Source organism: Podarcis vaucheri, assembly GCF_965113315.1.
Source record: "Podarcis vaucheri genome assembly, chromosome: 3".
Classification (NCBI taxonomy): domain Eukaryota; kingdom Metazoa; phylum Chordata; class Lepidosauria; order Squamata; family Lacertidae; genus Podarcis; species Podarcis vaucheri.
The window spans coordinates 112,556,388-112,576,680 of record NC_138761.1 but is presented as its reverse complement, the minus strand read 5'-3'; the positions used below and the strand labels follow the sequence as shown (position 1 = coordinate 112,576,680).

Below are 20,293 nucleotides of genomic sequence, written 5' to 3'. Positions count from 1 at the left end.
ATGTACTTTCTTTTTGCCTCCTCTGGGTATCTACATTGCATCTAACTCCTCATAGACTAGGGTGAAGGTAGTTACTTAATGAACCAAGTGGCCACTCAGTAGGCTGTCCTGGATTGTGATCTGGATTGGCTTCTTTGCTCCTCCAATAATCAACTATGCAATGGATATTAGCCATTGTTTTGGATCTTAGTCATTGTCTTTCAGGATTAGGGGCAGAATTGCAGGTCTCTGTCTGATACATTTATCCAGAATGTGCTTCAAACAGCTGTAGAATCTGTTTGGTCAGATAAGAACTTCAGTTCACTTTTGTTTCTTCCAACTGTTTCAATTACGTATCTGAATCCCTATCCAACACCCACCTTGGTACAGGGAGCCTTTCCTTCCCCACATTAAGAACATTTTAAAATTAAACAGCAGCCATGATTTGCACATGGATCCAACAGAAATGATGTATTGAATTTGTTCTTAACAATGTGTACTAACATTTCTGTTCCACTTTTCTCCTCCAGCAGAGATGCTTGACAGAGCTTACGGGATATAATAAACAACAAAAGTAAATTGAATAAATAAATAAATGGCAATGATCAAATCTTTAAAATAACCAAGTAAATACCAAGCAAACCTCCAGACTAAAAACAGCATTAAAAAACCCCTGCATGAAGCCATAATCAGTGGATAGCAACCGAATCAAAGGCTTGATGGGAAAAAAAACTTTGTTTTTTTAAAAGATATTTTATTAGAGTTTTCCAAATTATAACAAGAAAAGTGAAAAAAGTAAAAAAGAAAATACAAAAAAGAAAAACATACAAAATAAAAACAGTTAAAAACACATTAATTTTCATAACATATCTTCCATACACTTATTTTCCCAGACCTCCTCAAACCTCCCTTTTTTGTATTCCAGTTCAATTTGTTAGTTCAGCAAATCCTTACCATCAAGCTTCTAAAGGGTCCCCGCTTCGCCGTAGCGGGAAAGACACGTTTTGCGCGGAGCTTGTCCCTCTGTTTTAGAGGGAGTCCACCATTGCCGGTGGCGCCACCCCGGAAGTCGAAAAAAAACCAAAAACTTTGGCCATAAGCAGAATTTAAATAAAGAAGGAGATGGCAGAAACTCTTGGGATAGGAAGTTCCACGTAAGGGGGCTTCTGTAGAAAATGCCCCATCCCACCATTAGACAACGAGGACAGCTGACATAGTTGGTGGTGCTGAAAGCAATTGCAAATTCTAGCAGAGCTAACAGCATATACCCCCTTTTTCCAGCTCCCAGCATATACAGTTAGGACTCCCCAAACCTGGTCTGAAGTCAGTCTGAAATGGGTCAATATAATCGCTTTCATCCTGGAATTTTTGGAGCTGGGTCACCGCCGTATTGAAGAAATATGCCCAGCGCTTTCTCTTGCTTCCTGCTTTCTCTGCTTTTGAGATATGAGTGTCTTACTGCAACTTCTTTGGATAATATATGTATTTTTTCCTTAGGCTGTGGACGATTCTGAACAAGAAAACAATAAAAAGGTGATCCTTGGGATATTTTATAGCTTTCCAACTTTTTATTTCTCTGCATCTAACAAAGCTGCTTTGTAGAACGCATTCTTTAACTTCCTGCATTATTTAACTGTTCTCTTAATTTAGCTATTCCTCAGTAATAGTTTCTGATTTTGATGGTGGCTCTTTCCTTGTAGTGCATAGCAAATTCAGTTCTCTGGTAGGATAGTTGAATGCTCGATTGCCTGCATGTCTCCTCTATCTTAGCTTAATGCAGATGTTTACATAGCTCATTGGAGAGCGATAAACCACTCTTTGCTTCTTTCTCATCTCTTCATATCCTCCTCTGGCTTTCTCTTCCTTTTTATTTTGGGGGGAGTTGTGGGGGGGGTTGCATGTTAAACTTTCTTCTAGAAATGCTTCGCTTGAACCTCTTTCCCCCATTCCTCTTTTTCCCATTTCCCTACTATCAAGGTTCTTCTGATTCCTAGGCCTACCGAGTATTCAGCTTGCCCCATCTTTTATGGGGTTTTCTGCTGTTTACGTAGCAGAGTTTGGTCTTGCAAAACTTTGAGGTCCTAAAGCAGCCTGCTATTATGCCATAACCATCAGTTTAGTTCAGTAAGAAAAGCCGTGTCACAGCTTTTGCTCCTGTGTACCCCTGATTTTATTTCAAATGGGGACGCATACATTTGATGTCTGGTTTTCAGACAGCAGAAATATTAGATTCGAAAGCTTTCTTTGCATATTTTGCTTACTTGGAAGAATATGGGCTTCTGAACGGACTTCAATGGACTTATATCTGTTCTGTCTATATTACCCCGCAGAAACAGCAACACACATTTTGTAGTCCTTTTCCTAACGTCGGGTACAAATTCTCCATGCAGTTCATTTAATGGTTCTTGACTACTGAGAAGATATTCAGTGGCAAACTGCAATCTGCTCTGAAAATTACTCCAATACATTGGAAGATGATGGTGTAATGGACATTACTGGGAATGGACTGGATCTCTGTGTGGGTGGAGTGGATGAGAAAGCGTTTGCTGTTTGTTCTAACCTTAAAAACAGCCTATATCTTAGAAGCTTATGAGATGAAAATAGCTGCTGAATCTAAGTGGCCACTTGTAATTAGTATTGTTTGGTAACAGGCAGCTTATGTAACAGTTCTGTGGTAACTGGGGTTGGTGGGGAGAGGGGGCTTCCTCCAAGATTTCTGCAGTTCACGGATTGCAAAGCGGACCGGTCTCTACTCAAACTCAAGCTGTTGATAGAGGCTTCAGTTTTCAACTGTAAATCAATAGTCAGTGAAATTGGTTTTTTATTTAAATTATTTTTCAAAAAAAACCATTTATGAATCATATAAATAATACTTATAAGTATTGATTTGTGAGTGGTTTGCAAGAAATAAAACACAGAATTCCAAAGTTATTGCTTCCAGGTGCAGAAGGCCTGTTCCACTTAGAAGCATAGCTGTCAACGTTTCCTTTTTTTAAAGGCAAATTCCCTTGTTCCAAATAGGATTCCTCACAGGAAAAGGGAAAAGTTGACAGCTATGTTCAGAAGGCTGTTCTTCACCTCACCCTATAACATTGCATGGGAAAAGTTAAAACTAAACTGCAGGGTTTCATTCTGTGCAAGCTCTTGAACAAGTAAGAACACAAACTCTTCTGTAAAAACCTATCTGTTAGAGGTAGGCCGGTGCTGGAGGCTGTGTTCCTTCTGTCCATGGTTCTTTGGATCGAACTAAAGCATGCATGAGGCCTGAAGGTTGTGTAATGTTTTGAAAAAGAGCTACCGGGTGTTTTATGGGTGAGAGCTTCCTCAGATTTGTAGGCAATCCCTTTTCCTCTCTACTTCTACTCCCTTGACCCCCCATCAGGAATGCTATCACAGAAATGTAAAAAAAGAAAGAAAGATGACCCTATTCTTTCATGGTTGGAGGAGAAACAATCCTATGTTTTTCCATGCCATCATATGGAAGGGTCACACCTTTCATGCAGTACTTAAGCATAAGTGGCCTTCCTAACTCTTCTGACCAGCCCATATAAGACCAGCACAAACAGTTGGGCCTGGTGAACACTTAATGTCCCCAACCGCTATAGTTATAATTCATGGGTTGCCATCGGATTTTATTTTGATCTTAATCTGATTTTAAGCTGTATTTTAATTGATTGTTTGACAGTTGCATGTGTCAAAATGGCCACCTCGCCATTGGCAGACACCCTCATTCTCCTCCCCTGATGTCAACAAAGGGCTGGTGCTTGTGGTTTCTATGGCTGCGTATGGACTCCATTTCTTAACTGCTTGAATGTGGAGGGAGTTAGGGATAGAGCTGTATCCCCCCATCGTGCCATCCTGAAATCTGGGAAGGGTCAGCACTATTTAAAGTTGCGTTTGCTAGCAAAAACCAGGCAGTTGGGGAACTCCGACTGCTGGATAGCTCAGCTGGTTAGAGCATGGCGCTGATAATGCTAAGGTTGCAGGTTTGATCCCCATGCAGGACAGCTGCATATTCCTGCATTGCAGAGGGCTGAACTAGATGATTCCCTTCCAGCTCTACAATTCTGTGATTCTGTTTTTAGAATATTCTATAATAGAATATTTTTAGAATATTCTATTCTATTTTTTTTACCCCTTGCCCCCTTTTATTCCCTTTTCCCATTTGTTTATCTTTCTTCACTTCCTTCTTCCAAGAGCTACCTAAAATTTAGATCATAAGCACTATGGAGCCAAGATAGGAACCTCTCCTCTGAAGTTGCTCTATAAAACACTGTTGGTATAACGTGAAAATTAGTAACACTGGTCATACAAGGTCATGTAATCACAGGAGGATTTTGGGTTGGTTTGTTTTTTACTCTTGACTTTCTTCCCTGTGACTTTCTTCACTGTATTTAAGCATTATGCCCATGCACTGATGCTAGAGAAGGGCTTTTCTATGCTGTTTTCCATTTGCGCTCGCTTTTAGAAATTCTGTCCAAATCCTGCCTGAACTTCTTCCTGCATGGACAAAGAAAGAAATGCTGTTTGTTCTAAATATGCTTCCAGGGTGTCATAACTGCAGAAGATGAGCAAGCGTGGATGGCTTCTTACAAATATGTAGGTGCCACAACGAATATACACCCGTACTTATCAACGTTGATCAACTACGCTCAGCCTGTTAAGTTTCAAGGTTTCCATGTAGCAGAAGGTAACTATTTATATATATAAAAATTACATTTGTCCTACTCCTTACTGTGCCTCTCAAGTTCCTTTCTCTTACTTAACAAAACCCCCATGTATGGCTCTTAAAATCACATTTTCCTTTCATTTTATTTCTTCCGTTGTCCACATGGAGGCACCAGATTACGAGAAGTATGATAACCTACACAGCCCTATGAATTAAAATGCTTGCATATCGCAGATATATTGATGTACCTTTGTCTGCTTGTTCCTGTCCATTAAAATATGGTTGGCATAAGTGCATGGGTTTTGCTTGTAATACCTACTATTTCTAAATTTCATGCCCTTTTTTTGGCTTTGAACCTGTCAATTGCTTAGAAAAGAAGCCTTGTTTAGAGAATAGCTGATGATCATGATCCAGATACTATTAATGTGCCATTCTGTTTCTTTAGGCATAGATGTTTATGACAAACAGCATCTTGTAATAAATAAATAAATAAAAAGACCATGCAGAGTCAAAGGTCCAAAAGAAAAACTTTTACTAAAAGGCAAAGGCTTGTTACAAAAACTTCAGGGGAAAAACTTCAGACATATGAGGTACAAACGAAAGTAAGAGAGAGGTAGAGAGCAGTTTGCTGAGTGCAGGAATTTATTTCTCCTGGCTCAGCGTGACCTTGAAATAGTCAAAACAATATTTGCAACAGAAATGAATCTTCTAGAATTTTCCAGCACTTTCCAGTTTCTGCTGCCCTCAAAGACTTTAACCTTAACAGTTTGTACCCTGCCTTTTCCTTTATTCAGATGCTCTTGTTCACTATTAAAATTCTAGTGGGCATCGATCGTGTACTAATCCTACCACTCTCAGAACTTTACAGAAGGTTTTTTTTTCTGTTTTCTTTTTAGAACGCAACATTCACTACAATATGTCCTCTTTTAATGAGTCTGTTGGTCTGGGTTATTTGAAAACACACGCAATTGAGTTTGTCAAGTATCCTTGCACTGAGAGAGCTATAATGGGAATGTTTTGTCATTACCTCTGCGGAGGCTGCTTTGTGCCTAAGCAATGCACAGTCCTTTAATAAAATACAGCAAGATGGTTGTCTGTGGGAAATGCCTTGTATATTAGTACATTAAAAAAAATGCAAACCCAAAACAAAGATGTGAGCAAATGGTCGTTAAGTCTATACATTGCTTGGTTATTCCATTTTCCTTAACAAACCAACACAGCTATAATAAACGGCAGATGAGTCGGATTTACCCGAAGGGAGGAAGAGTGGATTCTAGCAATTACATGCCTCAAATTTTCTGGAACGCTGGATGCCAGATGGTCTCGCTCAACTATCAGACCCCAGGTAGGCAGACGGGGCCACTGAATCTAATTTTTTTTTTAAAAAAAAGGAAAAAAACAGCTTGGGCAGTAACTCTCCAGCAGATGTTGTAGTCTTTGCTCCTGGCATTATTGGGGGATTCAGTCACATGGATAAATATGAGAATGTGTGTCAAATCAGGCAGGCAATAAGATCAAGAGCAATCAATCAAACAACGAAAAAGTAAGCAAGTCTCTACATGTCCTTTTATATTGCAGGATTAATCTGTGTGGTGGTAGGGGCTCAAAGCTGTAACCTATATAGTACAGGGGTACCTTGGTTTTCAAAGGTAATCCGTTCCGGGAGGCCGTTCCGAAACCAAAGTGTTTCAAAACCAAGGCGCGCTTTCCCATAGAAAGTAATGCAAAATGGATCAATCCATTCCAGCTTTTAAAAACAACCCCTAAAACAGCAATTTAACATGGATTTTACTATCTAACAAGACCATTGTTCCATAAATTGAAAGCAATAGACAATATACTGCAGTCACACAAACAATCAATCAATCGCTGAACTTCAACCCTAAAAAAAGCTCAACAACTTTGGGGTAAAATCATAAAAAAGGCTCAACAACTTCAATCTTAAAAAAGATTGGCCCTCTTTGAAAAAAGTTTGGACACCACTGGAGTCCCATCAACTTCATCTGCCATTCTTGTCTGGTAGGAACTTTATATAGTCACATACATAAATAGTCTTTTGTGCTCCATTGGGATTTCAGCGCCCAGAATATGCTTACCATCTCAATGGTCCAGTGTAGTGGCTTGTAAGGTTATCTCTGGAGAGCTATCAGTTTCGACCACTGCATGATTTAGGAGGCTTCTAGGCCATGACTGTAGAGATACACAGCTTCTGAGTGTCTACAAGTACCCAGCACAGGACTTTGGCATAATCACTGCTGGGTGCTTCTATCCACTACACAGAGAAACATCTAAATCGAGGTTGGAGGAGGAGAGGAGAAGGAGGACTACCACTCAGGCAGACTTTGTATCTAACCATAGCAGAATCAAATGAAACATCCTTCTCTAAAAAAGAAGAATCCAAGAAACTGAAGCTTCTCCATGGGCTGCACTTCATTGCTCCCATGTCAACTGTCATGACATGATGCAGTTTGGAAAACTAATCTGTGAATGTATTTTACATTGCTAAAGCATTGTAAGCCGCATTAAGTGTTCCTGTATTTCAGAGTTTAGTATTTTCACTGAACACATAAGGCATTTTAGTTTAACTGGCTATCAAGGACAAATTCTTTCCCTTAGATTAAGAAGGCTGTTCAAGCTTGGTATTGTTCAGGAACAAGGTGCTAAACTATTTTTGTCTCTTGACAGATTTAGCAATGCAGTTGAATCAGGGGAAATTTGAATATAATGGGTCGTGCGGGTGAGTAACGATTTAAACTATTAGCATTATGTGGAGCTATGTTACTTTTAATTATGTGCTACAAATGAAAAACAGGATGTAGAGATGAGGTTCTCTGTTCTTTTTTTATGAAAGGGAGCTGAAAGATCTGGACCTTTTCAGACTTGGGAGAAAGAGGCTAAGGAACCTTAGAATAATGCTCTATAAATAACAGGAGGAGGATCAGAGCAGTAAAGAAGGGAGATTTAGGCTGCAATCTTATATATACCTTCCTACCTGGGAATAAGTATCACACTGAACTCAATGGGGCTTCTCAGTAGACATGTATAAGATTGCACTGTTACTCGTGCTAAAGATTATCCTCAATGATGAAAGAGCAATTCATTGTCTAGCAGATTTAGGCTGGAATTTTAAAATATAATTGAAGTAGAATCCTTAGGGTACTTTTCCTGGAGCCGCCACAAAATCAAAATATCTAATAAAGATTTAAAACAGACTGGAACAGGTTTGTATTTCTCTGTTTTTCTTTAATACTATGTATTATATTCTTGGAATGCATTGAGTTACAACCATTTTTTAAAAAAGCTTTAAAAAGAATAAATAGGAGCTATAACAAAAACAAACAAACAAACAGAGCCATGTAAATATATGAATATTTCAGTAACAGCCACGTTTATGATTCAACTCATTTCTGTTGAATTGCTTAAGATCAATAGAATGTTGCACTGCAACGATCTAAAAAACTGTGTGCATTAAGGTTATATAAATATAACCCTTTTTGCATTTATTAATTGATATTTTATTGGGGGGAAATCAAATATAAAGCAGTAAAGTGATACAAAAAGAAGGGGGGAAACAAAACACAGAACTGTGTAAAGGAATAAAGAATTATATCAATATATACAAAAAATACCCTAACCCATACATTCTTTTACATTCTTTTATAAATTTGATATTATTATCCTAATACTAGTCTACTACATTTTGTATAAATTTATTCAAAATATTGGATTTGCTATCCCGCCTTTCACTCCCTTTAATATTGTTGTATTTATCTAAGCAGAGTCTATATCTGTAAGCAGTCTGTTCGTAGGTTGCAAGTCTTATCATATTACCAATCCACTGATTAAAGGAGATCATATTTTTACTCTCCCAGTTTATCAATATCAGCCTCTTGGCTACCATTCCATTTTTTGTTCCACAGTTGTTAATTTCCATATAGTATGTATTTGGTTAAGAGGAATATTCTCTGCCAATAACTTTAGTTTATATAGACATAACCTGATCACCACAGCCTAGTTAAGTGATATAAAGTCAATTACAGCATCATACACATTGGATTGCCTTAGAAATAAGATGAGCCACTTCTCAAAAACTAAAAATAAAAAATCAGGAAATTACTTAGCTCGTTTCATAGGCGATCTAAATTCAAACTGCCACACTCATAACACCACTTGTGTCTGTGTTGCATTGCATAGGAGGTGAAAAAAATCAGCGTCTCCAAGAACAGCCGGGGTGGCACAAATATTCCTACCTACACTGAGGCAAGAGTGTAGGTTGTTATCTGAGCCAAAGAAGAATTTGAAAGCTCATCATGTTGAGCTTCCTTTTGGAGACAAGCATTTTGAGCTCCCGATTTTTAGAATCACTGATTGCAGGCCATCTGTAGGCTAAGGTGGGACTGAACAGGCTACAGAGGACTTGCCAATGTTTGCAATAAATATATTTTTTCTCTTTTAATCTCTCCTATGTGTACATATGAATAAGTCCCGACTCCTAATTCTGTCAAAAAAGAACAGATTGCAGACAAGTTACTAATAGTTCACTTCTCTTTTGCTTATGCATGCATGCACACTCTCACACATTTAATGATCAAAGCCTATTGTAGACATGATCAGTTGATGTTGAATTATCTTGCCTTTGGAGTTGTTTGAATGGGGGGGGAGGGTGGCGGGGGGTGTTGCATGTTAGGAGAAAGAGAGAAAAGGCTGACATGAATCCTAAGAAAAGGACTGTGAGTACTACTATCTTCCTTTCTTAAAAAAAGTATATTTATATTAAGCAGTCATTGTTCAGGGCTTAACTGGCAAATATAATAAATATTTGCAAGGATGCATCCCTTTGCTGACAGGGGCTGTTGTTGTTGTTTAGTCATTTAGTCGTGTCCGACTTCGTGACCCCATGGACCAGAGCACGCCAGGCACTCCTGTCTTCCACAGCCTCCCGCTGTTTGGTCAAACTGATGTTGGTAGCTTCGAGAACACTGTCCAACCATCTCGTCCTCTGTCGTCCCCTTCTTCTTGTGTCCTCCATCTTTCCCAACATCAGGGTCTTTTCCAGGGAGTCTTCTCTTCTCATGAGGTGGCCAAAGTATTGGAGCCTCAGCTTCAGGATCTGTCCTTCCAGTGAGCACTCAGGGCTGATTTCCTTCAGAATGGATAGGTTTGATCTTCTTGCAGTCCATGGGACTCTCAAGAGTCTGCCTTGCCGTGGTGAAGGGGCTTGAATAACTCAGAGAAGCTATGAGCTATGCTGTGCAGGGCTACCCAAGACGGACGGGTCGTAGTGGAGAGTTTTGACCAAACGTGATCCACCTGGAGCAGGAACCAGCAAGCCACTCCAGTATCCCTGCCAAGAGAACTCCATGGACAAAGACAACAGGCATATAAAAAAACCAGAGGCTACCATCAGTCAAACAGGGAGGAAGGCCATTTCTCCCTACTCCCTCTTTCCTCCTGCAGTCATGCACCTCTCAAGTTGTTCTGGTGGTCCCCCAACTGTTTGAAGCAGATCTGCAGAAAGCTGCAGGGGGAGGGGGGAATCAGAGAAAAATGTCTCCCTGTTCCAGGATTAGAAGCATCCACTGAACCATGGCGCCTTCTGTCAATGGATGAACACCGTAAGAGTCAACCCACAATATTTGCATGCAATTCCAGAAGTTACCAAAAAGTTGCATCAGTTTTGAGCCGCCACCGTCTTACAAATACAGTCATACCTCGGGTTGCAGACGCTTCGGGTTGCGTGATTTCGGGTTGCGCACTGCGCCAAACCCAGAAGTACCGGAACGGGTTGCTTCTGGGCTTTGGCACATGCGCAGAAGTGCCAAATCGCAACCTGCGCATGCGTAGATGCAGCGCTTGTGGGTTGTGGACGCTGCGGGTTGCAAATGTGCTTCCTGCACAGTTCACGTTCGCAACCTGAGCATCCACTGTAAACTCAATCGCAATAGGCTCTTTGGTGCAATATAAATTCCACTGTGGTACATAGCTGCGTCATTCATCAATCAATCTTGCACACTCTATTTAAAAGCAAGTCTCATTGGCAGAAGACTTTGTACATTTGTGAGGTCTGGGGTTTTTTGCAAATAGGGCACTTCCATGGATGACAGTAAGAAATCCTCTGGGATTTTTGCTCCTAGCCAGACCTTGCCAGATTCAATTTCGTGTCCTTTATGCAAGTTAATCTAATCAGCTGAAACTTGCTGAAAATGTGAACGCTTGGGACTTGTGGAACATAGTATTAAACAAATCTTATCTTCTTCTTTTTTTGTACTTCATCATTTGCAATACCCTTTTTCTCTTGGTGTGTATCAGAAAAGATTTCTTTAAAACTGTCATTAACCTTTTGGAAAGTACAATTCCCGTCCTGGTCAAACTGGGGATAAAATGTTCATAGACTCTGTATGCATATCCTGAAAACTTACTTTAAAAGCTTATTACTAAGTAGAAACAACAATTATAATAATAAGATATAAAAGCAATATGAAGTTTCACCTATAAAAACATGCCTTCTTTTTTTTTCTTTTTGAAGGTATCTTCTTAAACCAGATTTTATGCGGCGCCCAGATCGAACCTTTGACCCTTTCTCTGAAACGCCTGTCGATGGTGTGATTGCAGCGACTTGTTCAGTGCAGGTAGGAGGTGCATTTGCAATGGATCAGCCAAAGGCCTGGTTAAAAAGGAACGTTTTTGCCTGGTACCTAAAGGTGTATAATGAAGGCGCCAGGCGAACTTTCCCACGAAACAGGGCCTCGGAAGATGATCTCAGGGTCCGGGTAGGTTCATATGGAAAGAGGCAGACCTTTAGGTATTGCGCTCCTGAGCTGTTTAAGAGTCAAGAGACCTCCAGAATGGAATGCAATTAGACGTGGGAGGCAAAATTGGCCAAAACCGGGCAGTGATGCTTTGGGTGAGAGAGTGGGCTTCCATTCATGTAAGCTGTCATGTACTGATTCCACCTAATTATCTCCTCCCCTTGCATCCTATTGCGCCACATCCCATGACATTCTGGGGGGGTCCTTGGATGCAGTTTTATAGGGGGTGTCAGGGATTATGTTCTGGAGGACAGCTCTTGTGATTCTCTGATTCCAACCTAATATAACATTAACGTTGAACCTCAGCAGATCAAATGTATTCTGCAACTGTGAACATAGCATTACCAGTGGATGGTGACAAGCTGACAGATCTATTAAATAGTGCCTTTTCAGAATTCTAAGAAGAAAAACTGTTCGGGGCTTTGTTTGTTACAACTAGGGTATGGGATTAATAATCATCTTAATTGCGGTCCAAAAACCCATAACATAGATTCAGGATAAAATGCAGATTCATACAGACAACCGCCCGGGAGAGGGAGACCGAGACGATATTAGTTTAGTCTTAAGTATGATGATCTTTGATACATATGACTATCAAAAGAAACTTTGCCATGGCCACTGTGATATCATTAGACTTGTCGTCCAGAAGATATTTAGTATAGTAGGCTTCAGATTTACCCAGCCAATTTGCCAGTAAGGGGTTTAATCAATAGATCCCTAGCTTGCTCATATTGTCTGCAATGCAGTAGGATATGCCTCATACAATCAACGTCCTGAGAGCATACACAGAGCCTATTCTGATAAGGGATGCCTCTCAGTTTGCCATTTAGCACTTCTGATGGAAATACATTTAATCTGGCTGTAGTAAAGAGACACTGATAAATTGGTACAGACAGATTTCTAAGATATGCAGGTATCTGGAAATTGTACCCATAATGAATTCCTACTGCTATCGGGCCACAGATAACATGAGATTGAGATCGGAGATCGCTATATGGTATGTCCCAGAGCCTTTGCTCTCAAGGGTGGTATCATAGCCCAGATGTTACAAGAGAGAAGGTGGAATACCAACTGATGTGGCTTTTCAGATGTGGGATTATTCTTACATGTTCATCAGATGTTAGTGTAGATCCTGGAGCGCTTGAGCGAAACTTCATTCAGATGCCACAAAGAGCATTTACAATGAGGCACAAATGACAGTAATTGGGTCTCATAATTAAAAAGCTGTTATACGTGGTCAGCTCTCCAAGCTGCCTTTGCAAACTGATTTACTAGCGAGAACAATTAATCTAATAATTCCCTGGTATGCATGTTTAATCAGAAGCAAGCCCAGGGAGGGTTACTCCCCAGAGTGTCAAAAATTGCAGTCTTCATTTTCCACTCTTCTTATTTGCTGTTTTAGATTTTCTCAAACTTCTAAGCAGCTTTCAAAGTCATAAATGCAACCTTATAGCAATAATTACTGAACATAACACGGGTGGGGCTGTGGTCTAAACCACTGAGCTGCTTGGGCTTGCCGATCGGAAGGTCGGCGGTTCAAATCCCCACAGTGGGGTGAGCTCCCGTTGCTTTGCCCCAGCTTCTGCCAACCTAGCAGTTCAAAAGCACACCAGTGCAAGTAGATAAATAGGTACCACTGTGGCAGGAAGGTAAATGGTGTTTCCATGCGCTCTGGTTTCTGTCACGGTGTCCCATTGCGCCAGAAGTGGTTTAGTCATGCTGGCCACATGACCCGGAAAGCTGTCTGTGGACAAACACCAGCTCCCTCGACCTGAAAGTGAGATGAACGCCACAACCCCATAGTCGCCTTTGACTGGACTTAACTGTCCATGGGTCCTTTATATTTTTTACCTCCCTTACATGCACTTGTGCATACACACAAAGAATATAAGAATCCCCCAAAGAAGCATGTTAGAATGTTGATTACATCAATAATGTATCATAAATCCCATAGTATGTAAAATTTAAAAAAAGGTAAAGGACCCCTGACAGTTAAGTTCAGTCGTGAATGATGCTGGGGTAGCAGCGCTCATCTCGCTTTACTGGCCAAGGGAGCCGATGTTTGTCCACAGGCAGTTTTTCCAGTTCATGTGGCCAGCATGAATAAGCCGCTTCTGGCGAAAGCAGCGCAGCGCACGGAAACGCCCTTTACCTTCCTGCTGGAGCAGTACCTGTTCATCTACTTGCACGTTGACATGCTTTCGAACTGCTAGGTTGGCAAGAGCTAGGACCGAGCAATGGGAGCTCACCCCGTCGCAGGGATTCGAACCGCCGACCTTCCGATTGTCAAGCCCAAGGCTCAGTGTTTTACACCCCAGCACCACCCACGTCCCCATAAACAGGCTGTTAAAATTAGTCTGTATAGCCAGCTTACCTTCAATTAGCTCAGTATATCCATTGATTTCATAACTGTTAAATGTTTGGAAAAAGTCAGAAGCCCAAAGCAGTGTAAGTTCCTCAACTAAGTTTAGTCAACATTTGTCAGTGACAACAGCTCACTCATAGGAACACAAGAACCAAACTGACTGGACAACACAATAATAATCCCAAGCATGAACTGACCGTTGGCAGTTGAAAGTGCATGCGCTTACTTGCCATTAGAACGTTTGTCTACCAGCACTTCTACGATTGGTTAGAATGTGCCTTGTAACATAACATGTGTTAAACCCAATACATAACAATAATTGAATGAATCACAGGTAACTGGGGTGCCAATTTGAATAAAATATTGGGGGAGGGCTCTAGGAGTTGGTTCCTATGGCAGGTAGTGCGCATATATGTCGATATATATCTATATGTATGACTCAGACTAAATATCCCCTGCCCAGTGAGTTGCAGTAGTTATAGTTTTATAGTTTTCATCTGACTGAAGTGCTGTGAATCTCTATAGTTTCAGGGGGGGGGGGTTTCCTATCTCTGTAATGTATTTTTAAAAATTGTTTTTATCAAAGATTTTTGGGTTACATAAGTACATGCATCATCTCTTTTTTCATTAAAAGTCAAAGGCACTGTTCAAACACATGCACATTTACTCTGAAGTAACTGTCTCAGTGTTTGGCAGGCCACAATGCCAAAATATATACGTACAGGACTGCCACCTCAGTTAAAGTTCTTGGAGATTTCCTTTCAACTTCCAGTCTTTGAACTACCTGCAAAGAGAATACTTTAAACAATTTTCCAGTTATATTTTAGAAACCGACCTGAATTTATGTGGTTTTGTTTTATGCTCTTTTTTAATTACCTGTTGTATCATTTTTAATCTTTTGTACATCACTTCAGCATTTTTAAAAGAATAAGCAGTCTATAATTGTATTGAACGATATAAAATGGGTTTGAATGTTAGAAGAAACAAACCTCTATGCTTTCATTTCAAGGTAATATCTGGCCAGTTTTTGTCAGACAAAAAAATTGGGACGTACGTAGAAGTGGATATGTACGGCCTGCCCACCGATACAATACGTAAAGAATTTCGAACACGGATGGTGATGAACAATGGTTTGAATCCAGTTTACAATGAAGAGTCATTTGTATTCCGAAAGGTATGATGTGTTTCAAAAGTACGCTTGTTCTTTGCTTCAAAATGACCACTTTCCTAAACAAGACTTTCCCCCCAAGAGAATAAAGTCTTGCTAATGCACTCCCTTTGTTTAGAAGGCTGAAACAGTCATGCATTTTTATTTTTATTTTTTTTGTCATGGATTAAGGCTGATTTAATCTCAGGGTGTTCTTTTTTTTAAAGAGAGAACCTCTTCTAGCTATTTCGTGATTTTTATTTTTCTGTTTGGCTTTTCCCTCTTCTTGCTTCCTCCTCCTCCCTCTTGGAGGAACCCACCTCGTTCGGGGCTATGCCTGAGTTCCAGGTATGCAGTCTGCTCAGAATGAGCTCCAGCTGGTGAACCTCTACATCCCTTGGAGATCACAACTTGTTCCCTGCCCTGGCAGTGGCTGCTATCTTGCACTGTTCCTTCAGCCAAGAGGGCAGGTGAGATGTTGCATCCCCCCAAAAAACTCAAGGTCAATGTCATTACGTGGATTAAGTCAGGAGGGTGCTGCCGTCGCCATGTCTGAGGCTAGCTCCCTCGTCCTGTGTGCATCGTCTACATTTTCCTCTCTTCCACCAAAAATGTCCTGGGCACCATTTGGTAAATTCGTTTTCAAAGATTGCTTCTTGGGGGTGCTTTTATATGTGCCGTTTTACCAATCTTTCTCATTGCGGCGCTGGAAATAAGCAATATTTCTGAAGAATGCGTTTTCGAGATGTCTCCAAGGTCTAGTCTGAACACGTGGCTGAATGGGCTGGCATCTTCCTGAGGTGGTACAGTGGTCCGTACCACATCAGGCTGAAGTGGAGGGGGGGGGGAGAGATGTGGTTTTTGAAGGTTCCCTCAGGTAAAATCTTCCTGCAAGGGAATGATATCAAGAGAAAATGGTTTGACTCCAACCCTCTCACTGGTATGCTGATTCCCCATAAACACTTGCAGGGTCTTTACCATATAGGTGAGCATTCAGAAATAGCACGTCTCCTCCCCCCCCACCACCACTTGCAGGTGGAAATTGTACACTCCATTCTAACATTTCAGGACTGCCACCCCATTCCCACCTCAATCTTCCTCAGTTTGGTGAATATTTGGGTGGAACACCTGTGCAATCCTTCAACCGTCAAAGTACCGCAAGAAAGATTTGTCAGAACTACACACGTAAATCCACCCTCGGTTGTAATCAGTGATGTCTATAATTTTTTATATCCCATTCTATTTTAATTTTTGTCAACTGGAGCTTCATCCAAAGTATGTGCATTAGTGCTTGCCGTCTTTGACAATGTCTCTTCTCCTTTCACTTGTTCTGTTGTCGAGAGTGCAGAACGGTTACCTGCTTTTTTCCTTCAGCGGCGGATCCTTTCATGCCCTCTTTAATTGCATACTGCCAAATATAAATTTCCCAAATAGTTTTGCACATATGGCCAATATTTGGTCTTGTACAGGGCATTTTTTTCAGCCGGAACTCACTGGAACTCAGTTCCGGCACCTCTCAGGTGGGCACCGTTGCCATTCTAAGAGAACAAGGGAGGTGTTCATGGTGAGTTCTGGTACCTCTTTTTCTAGAAAAGAAATAGCATTAGTCTTATAACAGTTTGGAAAAATGACTTAAAATAAGCACAGCACCAGAGCCCTATAGTGGGAAAATCACCTTATTTACACTCTAGGCCAGTGATGGCCAAACTTGGCTCTCCAGCTGTTTTGGGACTACAACTCCCATCATCCCTAGCTAACAGGACCAGTGGTCAGGGATGGTGGGAATTGTAGTCCCAAAACAGCTGGAGGGCCAAGTTTGGCCATCACTGCTCTAGGCAGTAGGTTTAGGCTTCGTCATGCCTCCCGCTATAACATGAAGCTAATGCAAATTCTTAGCAGGTAATGTCTGGATTGCGTTTTATTGTCCTCCTGTTTCTATATAAAAATAAAAATAAAACTACTGCTGTTGTAATACATACTCTGTGTTGTCATTCCACTGTGAGATATTGGTAAGTTGTAACGTACAGTAGTATTTCTCAATGCTTATGTTGGATCAGTTTTGCTGCATTTAACCAAGTATTCTAGGTTGGATATTTCTGAATAGTTGATTTTATCACAGTAAAAAAAGTGAATTGCACTGAAGGTGGATCATCTAACAGCCTGTTCCTATAGGGCCATTGGAGGCTTCAAGCAATATTGCAGAGTGCCATAAATACAATGTAATATTGTCCTTAGTAGGTGGCCAGGAGATGGGACATTTGACTCAATCATATAAGACAAATACTGCATCTAAGACCTGTGGAGTGGATATTTTCCATTATCTTACTCCTAAAGCCTTTCATTGCTGCCTCAACATTTGTTGTGCATTAATTTGCACTTATTGCTAAGTCTCCCAGAGGCCCGTTTTCGGGTAGAGGCAAGATATATATATATATATTTAATAAATGTAATAAAATCTCATTCCTTTGTGGTTGCCAAAGGCAGTTACCAGGTTGCTTTCTTCCTGGGGCTATTCTGAACCTGCTATTGCAAAATATTTTTTGAGGCAGGGAATCATTGCTGGTGGGATTCCTTTGGTGGATTGCTAATTAACAAGATTTGGCACGCTAGTCTACTTTTGCTCTTCTTAATTTGGATCTGCATGTAAGTCATGAGTCTAGCAGTGAAACCTGTCAGTGTTTGTAAAAAGCAAAAAAAAAAAAAAAAAAGAAGGAAAGGGTTCTGACCTCCCTTTGTCTCCTCAGCCTGGTCCTCGGACCCTTGTCGGCACAAAAGAGTCCACGAGAATATCCTTGCAGAGTTTTATTCTTAAAGGTCTTTGTGCAAAAGCGACTGACCAACTGTACACACCAACACTAACTAACCAACCAACCAACCCCAGCCCAGCTAACATTTCTCACTATATATATACAACCTGGTGCAGGCTGCTGACTCATGCTGACCCAGCTTTATTCGCATTAAAGAAACAGCGGCCATTTTAGCCGTGACAAAACCAACTGAAAACTACATTGTTTTCAATTTCCACCCCAGTTTGGGAAACTGATGGACCTGTTTCCATTTAGCTTCTCTCTATTCACAACTGATACTGATGCAAGTTAGCCAAATGGAGCATACGTTATTATTAACTTAATAAGAATGCACACGTAGAGAGAGTCCTCACCGTTAATTGTTTCTAGCTGAAGTCATATTCTTAATTGGTGGTGGGAGAGAGTTTAGGATGAAGCTCCTATTATTACTGCAAGATCCTAAGAACAGGAAGTGGAGGAGCAGCCATCAGACTTCTCACAGCAGGTCTTTCCCCAGTAGCAGATGGTAGAGCCTTGACTGGAGACTATTCAGTATGCTGTTTGCTAATGAACACACACACACACACCACACACATTCTTTCCCCGTATCTGTGACTTTGCAGTGGTTCCTGCTGGATTATCCAAACCAAATATGCAGGCAAGCATCTATCCTCTTACATGTTCCTAACCGGCTAGGTCTATTTTCTCCTTGTGGTGAAATTATTCTGAGCTGCCTAAGGTCCAACTAACACCAGAAATCAAGAGAATAAACACAATGATACACACCAGACGCTCAGGCTTGTGAATCGATTGCAGTGGGAGAACTGCCAAGGCTCTGACAATGGACAGAGACTGACTAGAGCAATCAACAGGTAGACAAAGCAGAGTGGTCCTTCGAGTGGGGAACTTATTGACAGATTGTGGATAGAGTTGGTCAAGCAACTGAACTACAAAATTGGAAAGTCCTTTACCAGATGTCCTTGGCTAGCATCAGAAGACACCAAAACTCTCAGGAACATTGATGGCTGTGCACTGATCACATGACCTATATCTGAAAGATAGAGGACCCGTTTTGCTTTCTTTAAGCAGTCCTCAAAAGCAGAAAAGCCTGTTCAAATCAAACTTTGCAAGGTGGCTGAGAAATTTCTATTGTTGAGACGTATATATAGAAAAGGGCTTGTTTCTCTCACACACATAGCAGTGTAACACACTCTGTTAGGGGGCCACTTACATTGCAGTCTTTCAGGGCAGTGCCTCTATAAATGAAGATTGCAAAGTAACCACTTCACACATTCCTAGGCATTCAAATTTTTTCTGCTGCCTCTGCAGATGCAGCCTTTAGTAGGAAGGTGCTGTAAAAATATAGTGGAGTGATCAAATTCTCCTACCTTGAATGATACTGTTCTTGGGTATCCTCAAGTAAATTCTTCTTCCCCTCAGAGAGAGAGAGAGAGAGAGATTGGACCTACTGAAAAATTCCATTCGTTATTGTAATGAGAGAACTATTTACTTTGACTAAGTTCTTAGGGTGAAAAGTTAGAAGTGATTGTTCCCTAATTAGGGCCCTATGGAGGCCTCCTAACTTTTCACTCTTTTTTGACCCCTTTGGTGGTAACAATGCTCATCTTGTATTTAGTGTTTTTATGTGTGTTTAAGAGATTGATATTTTTAGATTGCTTATACATATTTGAGCAAGAAGTGGGAGAGTTCCTCTACTTTGAAGCCCTTTTCATGGCCATCACTCCCACTGTTTGTATGCTTTGTTTAAATTTAATACATAGCACCTCAAAATGTACTTCTGGTATAGACCCTATTATTGTGGAGGTTAAATCAGGCAGCACTTCTCTCGTATGACTGCATTAGAATGGACTGGATTCCTTCAAATTGCAGGCTGTGTCCTCTTGTGATGATCAATAACCAACTTTGCACACTTCTCAGGTCATTCTGCCAGACCTTGCAGTCTTGAGGATAGCTGTTTATGACGACAACAACAAACTGATTGGCCAAAGGATCCTGCCTCTGGATGGTCTTCAGGCAGGTTACAGACATATTTCTCTTCGAAACGAAGGCAATAAACCATTATCTCTGCCAACCGTCTTCTGCAACATTGTACTCAAAACTTATGTGCCTGATGGCTTTGGAGGTAAAAAAAATCAAATTGTTGATGGAAACTGAGGGTTTGGGTATGCAAGAATTAAGAATATACTTGAAGATGCTTCTCACAATCCTAAAGATCCTAAACATTTCTTAGTGTTAACATAAAACAATGGGTGCAAAAACATTGTGATTAGATGCAAACTAAGTTATTTGCATTTAGGTCCCATTGAACTCCATGTGAAAAATGAATAATTACCATAGCTGTCAACTTTTCCCTTTTTTAAGGGGAATCCTATTCGGAATATGGGAATTTCCCTTAAAAAGGGGAAACGTTGACAGCTATGATAATGATTAACCTGAAATCAATGGAACTTAAATGCAACTAGCTTAGGGTGCAGCCAATCCTGTGCATTTAAATGGTTGTCCGAATATATAGTCTTG

The 20,293-nt window shown here is 40.7% G+C and overlaps 1 protein-coding gene and 1 long non-coding RNA gene across 13 annotated transcripts in view; one reads left to right on the top strand and one right to left on the bottom strand.

Annotated features, from left to right (window-relative positions):
• Window positions 1-20,293, top strand: part of PLCB4 (phospholipase C beta 4) — a 211,220-nt gene that overhangs the window by 167,071 nt on the left and 23,856 nt on the right. For 10 of the 12 annotated variants that reach the window (XM_082215449.1, XM_082215456.1, XM_082215448.1 and 7 more), the window contains 8 exons: window positions 1,477-1,512; window positions 4,528-4,669; window positions 5,545-5,629; window positions 5,869-5,993; window positions 7,334-7,385; window positions 11,175-11,277; window positions 14,832-14,996; window positions 19,694-19,898. In XM_082215449.1, the coding sequence (XP_082071575.1) occupies window positions 1,477-1,512; window positions 4,528-4,669; window positions 5,545-5,629; window positions 5,869-5,993; window positions 7,334-7,385; window positions 11,175-11,277; window positions 14,832-14,996; window positions 19,694-19,898 (913 nt within the window). The remainder of the gene's footprint in view (window positions 1-1,476; window positions 1,513-4,527; window positions 4,670-5,544; window positions 5,630-5,868; window positions 5,994-7,333; window positions 7,386-11,174; window positions 11,278-14,831; window positions 14,997-19,693; window positions 19,899-20,293) is intronic. The other 2 variants (XM_082215450.1, XM_082215459.1) reach the window with 1 other exon arrangement.
• Window positions 1,074-14,255, bottom strand: LOC309528305. The gene is made up of 3 exons (XR_014217636.1): window positions 13,832-14,255; window positions 5,900-6,016; window positions 1,074-1,489 (listed from the first exon to the last, which is right to left on the bottom strand). It is a non-coding gene; the product is annotated as an uncharacterized lncRNA (long non-coding RNA).